This window comes from Spermophilus citellus, assembly GCF_964194105.1.
Source record: "Spermophilus citellus genome assembly, chromosome: 11".
NCBI lineage: Eukaryota > Metazoa > Chordata > Mammalia > Rodentia > Sciuridae > Spermophilus > Spermophilus citellus.
Window position 1 is genome coordinate 48,763,476 of NC_138192.1, and position 13,531 is coordinate 48,777,006.

General features: G+C 31.7%; 1 protein-coding gene across 1 annotated transcript in view; it reads left to right on the forward strand.

Moving 5' to 3' along the window:
- The window catches only part of KYNU (kynureninase), a 110,553-nt gene extending 105,779 nt beyond the window's left edge, over window positions 1-4,774 (forward strand). The window contains exons 13-14 of the mRNA XM_081261688.1: window positions 3,318-3,548; window positions 4,622-4,774. Of these exons, the coding sequence (XP_081117814.1) occupies window positions 3,318-3,548; window positions 4,622-4,747 (357 nt within the window). The 3' untranslated portion in view covers window positions 4,748-4,774. The remainder of the gene's footprint in view (window positions 1-3,317; window positions 3,549-4,621) is intronic.
- The last annotated feature ends 8,757 nt before the right edge of the window (window positions 4,775-13,531 follow it).

The window sequence follows — 13,531 nt, forward strand, 5'->3', positions numbered from 1 at the left end:
TGTACTCAAGAATCAATATTACATAGACATGACCTCTGATTTTCAAAGCAATGAATTTGTAAGAGACTAATAATGAGTGCAATCACGTGTGCACATGATGATTAATTCCATTAAACATAACTTATTGTCAGTTTCAAACTGTCTTTTCCTTTATATCCGGGCTTTTAAATGACTTATACAGTATTTAAAAAATATTGTGGATGAAAGGAAGTAACTTGAAGCTAAAACCCAAGTGAGTACTCTATTGAATAGTGGTCACTAAATGTGACCTTAAACTAGTGCTCTTGAATTCATTTGCCTCATTTTTCTGAGGATGTTTAGAGTTGATTACTTCAGAGTTCCCTCACTCTTCCAATTACTTATTTGAAATTTATATATATTATATTTTGAAGTTTCATATTTATATACAGCAACAGACAATTTTAGATCTGTTTAATATATAAACTCATAATGAAGGAAATTGTTTTAAAATACAAAATTAAAACAATTAATTTGCACAGAAGATCAGAATCCACCCCACCCCCGAAAAAAAAGAAAGAAACACACTGTGTTTCTTCACAATGCATTAGGGACCTAATTTTAAGAATTTAAGAGAAAAGTATCACAACTAAAAAACATCATACTATGTGTACAATTTTTAGTCAATCTTATCTATCTTTTCCAGATTTCTGTTTATTTTACTCAGTAAGAACAAAATAGCCCAAGTAGTTAAAACTCTGCCAAGAATTCTCATAAGCTGAACATTTTTAAGCTACATTAATTTTTTCTAAAAAAAATATTTTTGAATACTGAAAACATAAAATAACAAGAAACAAAAAGAAAAGAAATTATTTGTTTTATTTCCCTGTTAACTTCTATTAGCCTCTATAGTATTTTTATGTGAGGACTCATAATAGACTTTTATATTCTGTGAGAAAAATTTAAAAGTGCTTCAAAACACAATTTGCCCTCGTTGTGGTTGTAATGTGGAAAATATTAAATTAAAGGTTATATTCTTATTAAAGAGTAGCAACTCTCTAACATTTTAACATTCTACGTTCATACATTCTACAGTATGTTAAATCAAGATTATTTGCCATTTAAAAAAAATGATTTCTAGTTACCAAGAGTAATCTAGAAGAGCAAAATCTCTTAACTCACTTTAAAATTTTATAAATGTAAGTAAATAGTACCCAAATTTTACAAACCTTTGAATACAAATTAATTATCATTGTAAGTATACAGACAACCCTCCATATCCACAGACTCTACATCTATGGAGTTCACACTTGGACTGAAAATAGTCATGAAAAATTTTTTGCGTAAGTACAGACTCCTGTTTTCTTGTCATTAGTCCCCAAATAATGCAGTATCGCAGCTAGTTACACAGCAGTTACATTACGCTGAGTACTGAAGGTAATCTGGAAATCATTTAAATTATATGGGAGGAAGTACATAAGTGATATGCACATACTACACCATTTTTATTCAACAGACTTGAGTATTGTGAATTTTGTTATGCAGGGTGATTCTGGAAGCAATCCCCTGTAGATTCCAAGGGACAACTGCACTTCACTCATTATACATCTGTGTTTTATGGGGCCTGGAGTAGAACCAAAAATATTTCTAGAATTATTTATTAATTAAAACATCTTAGCATATTATTGATCTCCTAAGAGTCTTTTCGTCTCTCTCATATTTTTTTATTCCAAACTTATCCAGCAAGACTTATTGTTGGCCCTGACTTGTGAGGCTCTGCTCCTGTCCTATGGAACTATGTTAATCCAAAACTTATTGAGTTCCCTTGAGTTTTCATTGCTTGAAGTCTACCTACATTTTGCTTTACATAAAGAAATGATGAAATACCACCTATTAAATTCCATGCAATCTGGGTCACCTGAGTCTTGAAGCAGTTTGCTTGCATCCAGATCTTAATTGTCCTTCTTAAAATAAAAGTATCAGTGTCCAATGATAGCTGATTACCTTTGCAGGCCTATAAACATGGTCCCTGAGGTGTGGTTGGGGAGACATGGTATCATTTTGTCTTTTCTGCCCCACCCCCAATTTTTTTAGACACCGTTACCTTTTAATACAATTCCCATCTTCTTCAGCCAAATTCATAAGCTCCAACAGTGTAGTTCCTGAAAATATATACCTTCAACTGAGCCCTATTAGAATGCCAATCCACACATGTCACATGTACATACAAAAAAAAAAAAAAAACTGTATTCGTAGACTTGAGGAACTCTAAATATCACCACATGACCCTATCTATATCCTTAATAGTTTTGCTCATAGTGCAGAAAAGGAACATTAAGTGTCATGCCAGCACATCATGCTGTTTGAAGTCTATTCAATTCTTGTGCATAGGATATATTTTTAAACTTTATTTAACCTTCAAAGATAAGCCAGAAAAGCATGTCTGTTCTTACTCTAAAGTTCCAACATTTGGTATTGTGGGTCCTTGTCACTCATCTTAATGTATGACATCTCTGGCAGCAAATGGTACTATTTTCACAACAGTGCTTGAGCTTATCAAAGAAAAAAAAATATAAAATAAAAGAAATAAAGAAACAAACAAACTATCCTAATGCTTCAGTAATAATAAGAGTATTATGTGATATTGTTTGCTTCTCAGTCCAAGAAAATGTAGCTTCCTTATTTAACTATTTGTTTTCTAACAAATCAGTTAAAAAATGACAGATAATATTGGTAACACTGCCTTCACATAAACACATATATTTATCTCATATTGTACTTTTTTTCTAACCAAACCATATATAAGAATAAAAAAGGTCTTTTGTTTAATAGGTGGGCACAATATGTTTATTTTACTATTTTATTTTTATGTGGTGCTGAGGATCGAACCCAGTGCCTCATGCATACTAGGTAAGCACTCCACCACTGAGCCACAGTCCCAGCCCTAGAAAAAGTCTTTTTGATTATGATTTTATTAACTGGTTTTGAGAGCAAAGTTTAAATTTCAAAATATTTGAATGCATTAAGTTATGCTTTACTTGGTGATTAAATTAATATAAAATAACTCTGAAGTCATATGTATTAACTCAATTTTTCTTCTTTCACAAGTATTGTTTAAATGATATTTGCAGTTTTCCTCTCATGGAAATTTGCCTTTATATTTAATGGAAAAACACTTAGAAGAGGACATGTTTTTACAAAAAAAAAAAAAAAAAAGATTTGCTAAAACTGAGTGTTTGTTGGATAGGCCAAAAGTCGGCTTCTCCTTTTTTATGCATGATTTACACTTAATTTTGGCTTATTTGAAGATCAATAAAATACTGCTAACCTGATTGTTTCTCATTTGGCACATTTGGCAGATCTTTAGGCAAGCGACTATAAAAGCACTGAGGAAAAAATCCATTTTGCTAACTGGTTATCTGGAATACATGATCAAGCTTTACTTTAACAAAGATATAGGAGGAACCAAGAAACCAATTGTGAATATAATTACTCCATCCAATATAGAGGATCGGGGCTGCCAATTGACACTAACGTTTTCTATTCCCAAGAAAAATGTTTTTGAAGAACTAGAAAAAAGAGGAGTTGTTGTAAGTATATTTTTCCCATTGCTACCAGATTATTTGTATGGGTTGCAATTGGGGGTAAATTTTGGATATGTTGGTTTATTCATATTTGCATGTCATTTCACATCAATCCATTAGGATAAATTTTGTGCCAAATAAGCTTTCAGCGCACTGCTAATTGTAGGGCACAGAGATGTATCTGTCATTTCTGATAAAAGAGAAGATATCACAAATTTTTGTTGTGAGAAATGGTGTTATATAATTTACTCATTTTTTAAATTATAGTGCAAAAAGAAATTATTTCATTATGATGCATTAGTATATGTTTTTATTAATTCACTAGATTTAACTCAAGAAAACTCCAGTATACCTTTATTTAATCTATGAAACAAAAGTAGTTAGTGAAGGATAAGAAATAAATTGGTCTTATTTAGTAGCCTAATAAACTCAGTTATTTTTACCCTTGTCAAAAAGATTTGGAGACAATTCTCAAGAGTAGTAACATTGCAAGGAATATATAATTTCTTAACCCCTGGGCCTATGTGGACTTTAGTCTCCTGAAGAGAAATAACAACAAATGATGGGAATTGAATAGGACAGTGTGCATAGACTATATATTATCTCCTTGACTTACAATGTTGTTTCTTGAAGTAGGCTATAGTGATCTTCAGGGTCAGGCCAAATTTTCTAGTTGTACAGCCTTCCTGCATATAGCCAACTTCTTATCTGTAAGATCAGGGATTAGAGAATTAAATTTAAGGAAAATTTGCTAACACTCCCAGTAAGAATATCATTCATTTAAATTTGTCCAAGGATTCTACTCTGTCCAGGATTTCCCCACAGAAAAAAAATGAATATATGATCTATTGGATGGTGAGAGAAGATAATTATTGATTGGACCTCAGGCCCAACCCATTATTATTTTCATTATGAAGAAGAAACAAAGAAACACCATGTTTTACTGAAAGTGAAAAATTGCTTATGCATTAAGTTTCAAGGAAGCCAGCATGAATGCTTTATGGAAATTTATCTTAAATGGGCATTTTCAGTATGTGCTAAAATTTTTGTGACTTTATATTATTTTATTTTTCCTCCAGTGTGACAAGCGAGAACCAAATGGGATTCGAGTAGCTCCAGTTCCTCTCTACAATTCTTTTCATGATGTTTATAAATTTATCAATTTGCTTGCTTCTGTACTTGATTCTGTAGAAACAAAAAAGTAGCAATGTTCTTATTATTAACTTACACAAATTTACTGAAAGATGCCTTATTTTACTACTATTCAATTTTTAATTTTTAAAAATAAATTTTAATTATTAAAAATATTTCAAAATTGATTTCTTTTATTGATTTTTTAAAAAAATAAATGACAGCAGAATGTACTACAATTCTTATTACACACATATACCACAATTTTTCATATCTCTGTTTGTATATAAAGTATTTTGACACCCAATTCATGTCTTCATACATATACTTTGGATAAGGATATCTATCACATTCTACCATCTTAGCTAATTCCCTGCCCCCTCCCATTCCCTCCAACCCCCATGGAAGGAATAGATCAAAATTGATTTCATGTAGATGGCAATAAATCACATACTTTATATTTAAAAAGATGTCATTTTTCAAAACATCTGTGTCCTTGTGAAATCCACATGGTTGTCCTGTTTCTTGGAATTTGGGGAATCAAAGACTATGTGTATCAACCATTAGGAACACAGTCTTAATTAGCTATCACATATCATGGTTATTGAAATATTTTCTGTTAGCTTAATTTATAATTTGACAACTGCATAATTCTTATGGAATTCTTGTGTTAGTATTGGAAATGTATTAGTTTTAATTTATCAAAGAGTATATTTTAAGACCCGAGATTGAACTGTCTGTTATATATATGATTTTGCAATGTTCCATCCAGTTCCAGGCAAAAAAAAAAAAAAAATACATTATATTGGGCAATAGCTTTCAATTATTTTTAGCCACAATCTACAATAAGAAATATATTTAATATCAGAGATCCATATTTATAATGTGTACATCATGTTTTATTGATTCTAAGACATTTTTGTCATGTTGAACATCTCTGAAACAGGACATATCTTTTTATTTTCAAAAAATAGCTTCTTGAAATCACCATTAGCCCTGCTTTTATGATCTCTCACAATGAATATATAGTATCTTGAATTTTATTTAGAAAATAGTATATCTTACAAAAGATTCATAAGTTATTTGGCTGTTCTCTAATATTTATTACTTTATTTTATCTCATTCAAGAAATGCTGGTAGCTGGGCATGATGGCACACACCTCTAATCTCAGTAGCTCTAGAGGCTGAGACAGGAGGATCATACATTCAAAGCCAGCCTCAGCAACAGCAAGACCTAAACAACTCAGTGAGACCCTGTCTCTAAATAAAATACAAAAGGGTTGGAGATATAACTCAGTTGTTGAGTGCCCCTGAATTCAATACCTGGTACCCCTACTCCCACCTCCCCCCAAAAAAGAAATGCTTGTTATAAATCATTCAATCGATTTCCCTACCTACACTTGATCTTAGTTGGTACTTTTCATGGATGGTCTTTTATTTATTTTATCATTATTTCTAGATTCTTTCAATAGGAATGTCCCCTGACATTAGATACTATTGTCTCTGAAGTAGTGAATATTTGCTATTGAGGGGAATTAGGAAATGAGTGATTCATCTTTCAACCTCTTTATCCCAAATTTTTGGACCTTTCTTATCTACTGTGAAAACTAAAGTTACACTCACCTCTGTTAGACTTCCCTAGTTTTCCCTTATTGAAGCCACAATAGTATTTATGAATTGACCAAACATGAAAGTGCATAAACAGCAGTAAAAGGCCCATATATTATGATTCCTCTTAATTAAATAAATTTGAATAAAATAAACTGACTTAGACAACTATTTTGGAGGGTAGAGTTAAATAATAAGACATAACTCCAACATCAACAACTACCAACACTGACAACTATTCATATTTATCAACATCTTGTCATGCACCTTGTTGTGATACACTATGTATGCTATATCACTTAAATTAATGATTACATAATGGCCTGTAGTAAATCTCCCACTCCTTCACAGGGTGAAATTCATCTTCAGAAATGGAAGAGTTCCCTAACCCTTAAAACTTAAGCATGAGTGGTCCCATATAGGAGGAACTGTTTTTTTTTTTAATTGTCTGAAATGGTCATTTTAATTTTTTTTTTTAAAGAGAGAGTGAGAGAGGAGAGAGAGAGAGAGAGAGAGAGGATTTTTTTAATATTTATTTTTTTTTAGTTCTCGGCGGACACAACATCTTTGTTGGTATATGGTGCTGAGGATCGAACCCGGGCCGCACGCATGCCAGGCGAGCACGCTACTGCTTGAGCCACATTCCCAGCCCTGAGGAACTGTTTTTAAACCTCCCCAGGATGAACAAAACAGAGCAGGTGCCCGTTCTCAAGGAACACATAGCTTAGTAGGAGAAACAGATATTAAACATGGAAACACCCAACTATGTGATTGCAAATTATAATTTCTAGGAAAGATGAATTGATGATGCTGAGTAAGAAAACTGATGGTATTAACTAGATGGCTGAGTGACAAAGTATACGAAGGTGCTTTTAAGATTATATGCTATTTCATACTAATCACATTAAAATTATATCAAGTTATACATACAAAGCAGTCAAAGAATAATAATCAACATAAATAAATAGAGCGTTAGAAATCTTTTCCTTTCAGCTCACATTCACCTCCATCTCAAGAACCAGAGATAACCACTGAATTATATTTTATGTGCATAATTTTCATGTTTTTTAAAATTTTCCAACTATATATATACCCATAAAAATATATTCACTAACTTTGCCTGATTATAAATGTAATCAAATTTTATATATTCTGCTTTTGCTCAACATTGTGGGTTTACTGTTTTTTTGGTGGAGTGATTCATCCATTAGTTGTCACCTTCAGTGCTCAATAGTATTCTAATATTCCAAGTTTTACAAATATTTTAGAGAAGAATTATAAACTACCTAAATCACCTTTACATCTGAATACAACTAAAATATTTTTTATAAATGGTGGGATGTGATAATTCTATTTTATTTCCCCAATCAAGATTATTCGTATGATCTGTAGTTCATTTTTTTCTCATGTCAGTTTTCTGTGTGTGTGTGTGTGTGTGTGTGTGTGTGTGTGTGTATTTCAGAGGTATCTGTACTTTCTGATTGGCTAATTTGCTTGGTATTTCATCAATTCCATACTGCCTTAATTACTATAACTTAGTATGGTCTGGCATCTGCTCAATTAAATGTCTCAGTTTCTTCTTGTAAAGATTGCCTTGGTTATCCTGGGCCCCTTTATTTTTAGTTATAAATTTAGAATATATCTAATTAAATTTAGAATACATTTATTGTGCTCCATAAAAACTCCTGCTGGGATTGCAATTCAATTGCAATTAAATCTTAATTCAGTTTCACAAGAATTGACTTATTTCAATGTTGAACCTTTCTACCCAAGAACATAACATTTATCTCCATTTATTTATGACTTCTTTAATGTTTTTCAAAAAGTTTTATTTTCTCCATTAAGGAACTTCACATTTATAGTTCAACATACTCCTATTTATAAGTGCATTATTATTCACATATCTTTTATAAATGTAATATTTAACTGACTACATACACACATTTGATGCATTTGTACTCATTTTTTTATCAGAGGTACAATTCTTTAATCATTTAGCTATCGATTCTTTTTATCTGCAATATTCATTATCTGTGAATCAGCACAGTTTCATTCCCCTTTCAATTCTGTTATTTCTTCTATTTTTCTTCTGGTGGTTTAAGGTGTGCATGTGTGCATGTGCTCAATCTGATATTCTACTATGTAGAAGTACTTGTTCTTTGTTATGTTATTAAACTTTGGCTATTTTAACATGCATGGATGACAAAGTTTAAATTAGCCTTTTTGTTATCTTTCCCTTAATCTGTTGGGAATTGAGTGCTTTAACAGTATAGCATTTCTGGTCCAGCTTCCCACTCCCACACATCTATATACACACATTGAACACTTTGCTGACTAGTCCCCTTTCATCCATATATGGATGAAATTTATTTAGAATTTATTTTAATGAGAATTGTTCATTAGTAAATTCTATTAGTCTTTGGGGAAAAATACTTCAATATTTTTCTCATGCTTAAAAATGGTTTCAATTGCAGAATTCTATGTTGACAGTTTTTTTCTGTCAGGAAATAGAAAATATTGACTCACTATACTTTAGCTGGGATTATTGCTGTTAAATATTCAGCCACTCCTTCATCTGTTGCTCTGCAGTTTTATTATGATTGTCTAGGAAGTTTTTTACTCTATTTTTCTTTTCTTTTTTTTTTTAATTTGCTGTACTTCCAAAATCTCAGAATTAGTTCTCTTTTTAAGTTATAGGAAATTCAAGGCTATCATTTCTTCCATGTCCTATTCTCTATTATTTCATATTAAAACTTCAATAAGATGTATGTTAGACTTTTTTTACTCCCATTCAGGTCTTTAATCTTATATTTTCTATTTCTTTGAATTTATTTCTCTCCTGCATTCTTGATTAAAAATTTTAAAACATATTTTTAAGTTTCTAGAATTTTAATTGTACTCTTTTTTTCAAATTAGTTGGGCATTCTCAATCGTTTGAACCTGCTTCTGTTTTTAAACATTTGTAGCAGGCCTTGGGTGCACATCTAGATGCCCTTCACCAGCTGCTGTGTGCGGTGGCTGCCAATCACCTCCAGCTGCCTCCCTTTTCCCATTGGATCAGGATGCATAGAATCATTGATTGGGAAAAAAGTAAAAATGGAAAAAACTTACCCTTTTGCATCAATGAGTGGTGCAGATCTTCACACTGCTGTACTTGCTTCAAAAATCTCCTTCCACTTGTGGATTAAGCCAAGACTAGAATTATACCTGAGACTCTACCTTGCTCTGATCTTCCTTCACTATTCTTCACTCTCTCCTTTCCAGGTTTTCTAGATATCCAAATCCCAGTGTCAAGCTCTATGTCTTGGAGATCCAAGATAAGGGAGCATTTTCCTCTTCTATTTCTAGTAATAATAAATGCTTTATACTTGTTACCTAATGTATAATGAATATACAGTTCAGTTGCTATTAGTTTTCACATCTAATGCCACCTTTTCCTCCATATTTTGTGATTGTTGACTTTTAGCTGTTTCATTTGTATTGACCCATTTAAATGCTTTGAGGATTGACTTAAAATTTGTTTTTCCCAAGCTTACTTATGTTTGCTTCTGCCAGATGCCGAAGATTACTGACAAGAAATTTTAAAGTGATTTTTTTTCAGACTATATGAACACCATGAAGCTTAATACATGAATCCATGTGAAAGTCAATAGGTAGTGACAAATTGTCAGGAGATACTACTCTGGCTGAACCGTTCCATATTCCTTTGGTTGCCAGTATTATGCAAGGGTTTTCTACCAACTTTTTCATCTTGGACAATCACAGGTTTTTTTCATAGACTATTTGATAAACACCAAAGAAGCTCAATGTTTTTTGGATTTGATAGAAACTCTTCAGATGAAAGTTGGCTTTGAATGGTGACTACTTTCCTGCCTCCTGATTTCATTTCACATTGGGGTTCCGATAATTTTGATTTCTTGCCATTTAATTTCAATTATTTATTTATTCATTTTTTAAAATTTTTTTGTACCAGGTACTTAACCACTGAGTGACATCCCCAGCCCTATTTATTTTTTATTTTGAGACAGAGTCTTCTAAGTTGTTTAGAGTCTCCCTAAGTTGCTGAGGCTGGATTTGAACTTGTCATCCTCCTGCCTCAGCCTCCAGAGCTGCTGGAATTACAGGCATATGCCACCACACCCATTTTATTTTAAAAAGCTTACTACTTTTTTTCTGGTATACAATCCTCTACAACTTGCCAAACTGTCAAGAAACATTGTAAGACTAAAAACGTAAAATGTTTTCTACTAAAATTTTTCTTAAGTAGAATAGTAAAAAATGAATTTTAGTATCATAATAACTTAAGAAAATTTATAAAAATATAAATTATTTTCTTGTGATGCCCTTGGGGCTATTATAATAGGTCCATTTGTGAAACATTGTTATACTTTTTTTATAATGCTTTAATTTATTTTTAAAAACTGACTCAAGTACACACTATATAGTCAATATGCCATTAACTTAATTACATTTTAAATAAACTTTTTCTATTAAGCTCTTTCTACTAAGCTAGTTTCTGCTGAATATCTTTCAACTTACTCTCTAGGTTTATGTTCAAATTACATATTTGTTCCATAAGCAAAAGTTGTTAAAGCATTGATTATTTTTTTAAGTAAACGGATTTGAACAACATTCAGAAAGAAACCTGAAAACACCCTGAGAAGAATCACATCAATAAAACCCACCTGGGATTCTCTGTATTAGTATACCCTAAATATGGATTTGATACTATATGGGGCATATTATCTGCATGGTGTGCATGATATACCCTCTGCACACTAATAACATACATTTTAATCTAGGTAAGATGTATTTTCAGAGAACAAGATATTAAAATGAATCATTATGAAATTGTGGTTTTAAATATTTCTGATGTTTTTCTTTCATTGCAATAATTGTTTTAATTCTCCAATTTTCTATTTTTTTTTTTTACTTTTTAGAGTGACTCTTGAATCTTTTTTAACATAACCCCAGCTATTTTTGATAACTTTGTTGCCCATGAAATGGCAAGGTGGAAGGTTTTCCTTGTGAATATTTTTAGCACAGACTTGATATCACATATTTCTCTAATATTATCCAGTTCCTTTCAAAAGAAAATGGTACGGAGAAACCAAAATCTTAACAGTAAGAGTGCTTTATGTAATTAGCCTGATCATTGTTTTCAAGATTTTTTTAGTTAGTAGAAAATACATATTTTTAAAAAAGAAGTTAAGATTTTTATGCCATAGTAACATTTTAAATTTCATTTAGGATAACAAAATTTTAAAAATTAACATTTGATTTTATATTTTTGTTATATTGAAAAGGTTAGTTCTAATTATTATATTAGTTTAATTACTGGCTTCATTATATATGTTGCCATTCTCACATATGCAATTTTAGAATTATTAGTCTCAAAGTCATAATGAGTAATATGTTCTTTATAATGAACCAGCAGCATGACTGTTTCCCTGAGTTCTATGAGACATTGTAGTAGTTAATTGAACTTAGGTGCAGCTCATTGGTCAGAACACAGGTAAAACAACCTACGGCGTTTTATTGGCATCAGAAGTGAGAGGCAGCCTTTTAGGACTGAGGCCTCAACCTGTGGAGTCTGATACTGTCTCCAGGTTGATAGGATTAGAAGTGAATTCAATTAGAGGACACCCAGAGGGTACCAACTTCAGAATTGGATGCAGGTGGAAAGAAATTCCCAGACACATTGTGATGACCAGAAGTGAGTTATTTTGTCCTGATTGCTGAATGATAGGGTAGGAAAAACATTGTTCTTTTCCTATAAACTTACAACCACTCATCAGATGCAAAACTTAGAATTTGCATTTTTCTTCATAACTTTAATGGTCTCCTTTTTATTTAAAAAATATTTCAACATTAGGTAAAATATTCTGATGGTTTCAAATTAAAATCTGCAACATGAGATATAGCTCTAGAATCTATTACTATTCCCTGCATTCTATTCTCTTCCATGTATAAGCATCTTCCCGTGTTTTATCTTCCTACTATTTTTTGTTCCTTTGTTTGTGAGATTTTTATTTGTGGTAGAGGGATTTGATTTTAGGGAGTCACACACACTAGGTAAGTGTTCTTCCACTGAACTGCATTTCAGCCCCTTTCATCTTATTTTTGGTCTGGGTTGGTCCTGCTAGGTTGCAGGATTTTAACAAGAATGGCAATTTTATTCAAATCATTAACTGTAATAATAGAATTGTTGGAATGAGGCTGGCCTCAAACTTTTTATTCCTCCTGCCTTAGCCCCATGAGTATTAGAATTCAATATATAATATATATAATAGGCATAAACACACACACACACACACACACACACACTTATGAACTTATGTACTTAGTACACAAGCATTTAAGATTTTAAAGTTCTCTTGATGAATTTTGAAGTTGTTTATCTCTGATGATAATGATTAATCTAAAAACTATTTTGATCAATATTGATATAGTAGGTAAATCTACTTTGTTATTCATATATACTGATTTATGTATAATATTATGTAAGGATTAATCATATATGCAATCAATGCTTAATATATGCAATCAATGCTTAATATTTAATACTTTTATACACACACATACATATATAACTTTCTAGGATAGAATATAGAATATAGGAGCATATTATAAAAATTCCACTTATTCTACTAGGGGCTCAGACCCAGGATCCAACGAAGTAGAGAGGAACAAGTTAAATGATACTACAAAAAAGAAAATGCAGAGCATTCAACATGTCAGCTGGTTTGGCTTAGTCAACAAGCCAGTGACATAACTAGAATGGCACAAAAGGAGAACTATCCTGAGTTTGAGACTGAAGAAACACAATTTAAAAATTGTAATGTGTGGGCTTGTTTACGATCTTGATTCTAAGACCAACTATATAAAGACACTGTTGAGGGAATTGAAAAAATTTTAACAAGAATGGCAATTTTATTCAAATCATTAACTGCAATAATAGAATTGTGGGAATGAGAAGCTATTCGTTATTTCTAGATATCTGTCTTTAACACTAAGTACATAGATGTGAAGGGAAATGAAGTCCAGAATTGGTTTTAAAAATTTTGGGTAAAAATATCAAAGAATAAACTAAGGCACTTCATTAGTTACTTATGGCTATTGTAACAAATTGCCACAGACAGTGGTTTAAAACAGCATACATTTATTATCTTACTGTTTCGTAAGTTAGAACTATAACATGGGTCTTCATTGGCTAAAACAAAGTCTAGGCAGGGTATCTTCCCTTCTGG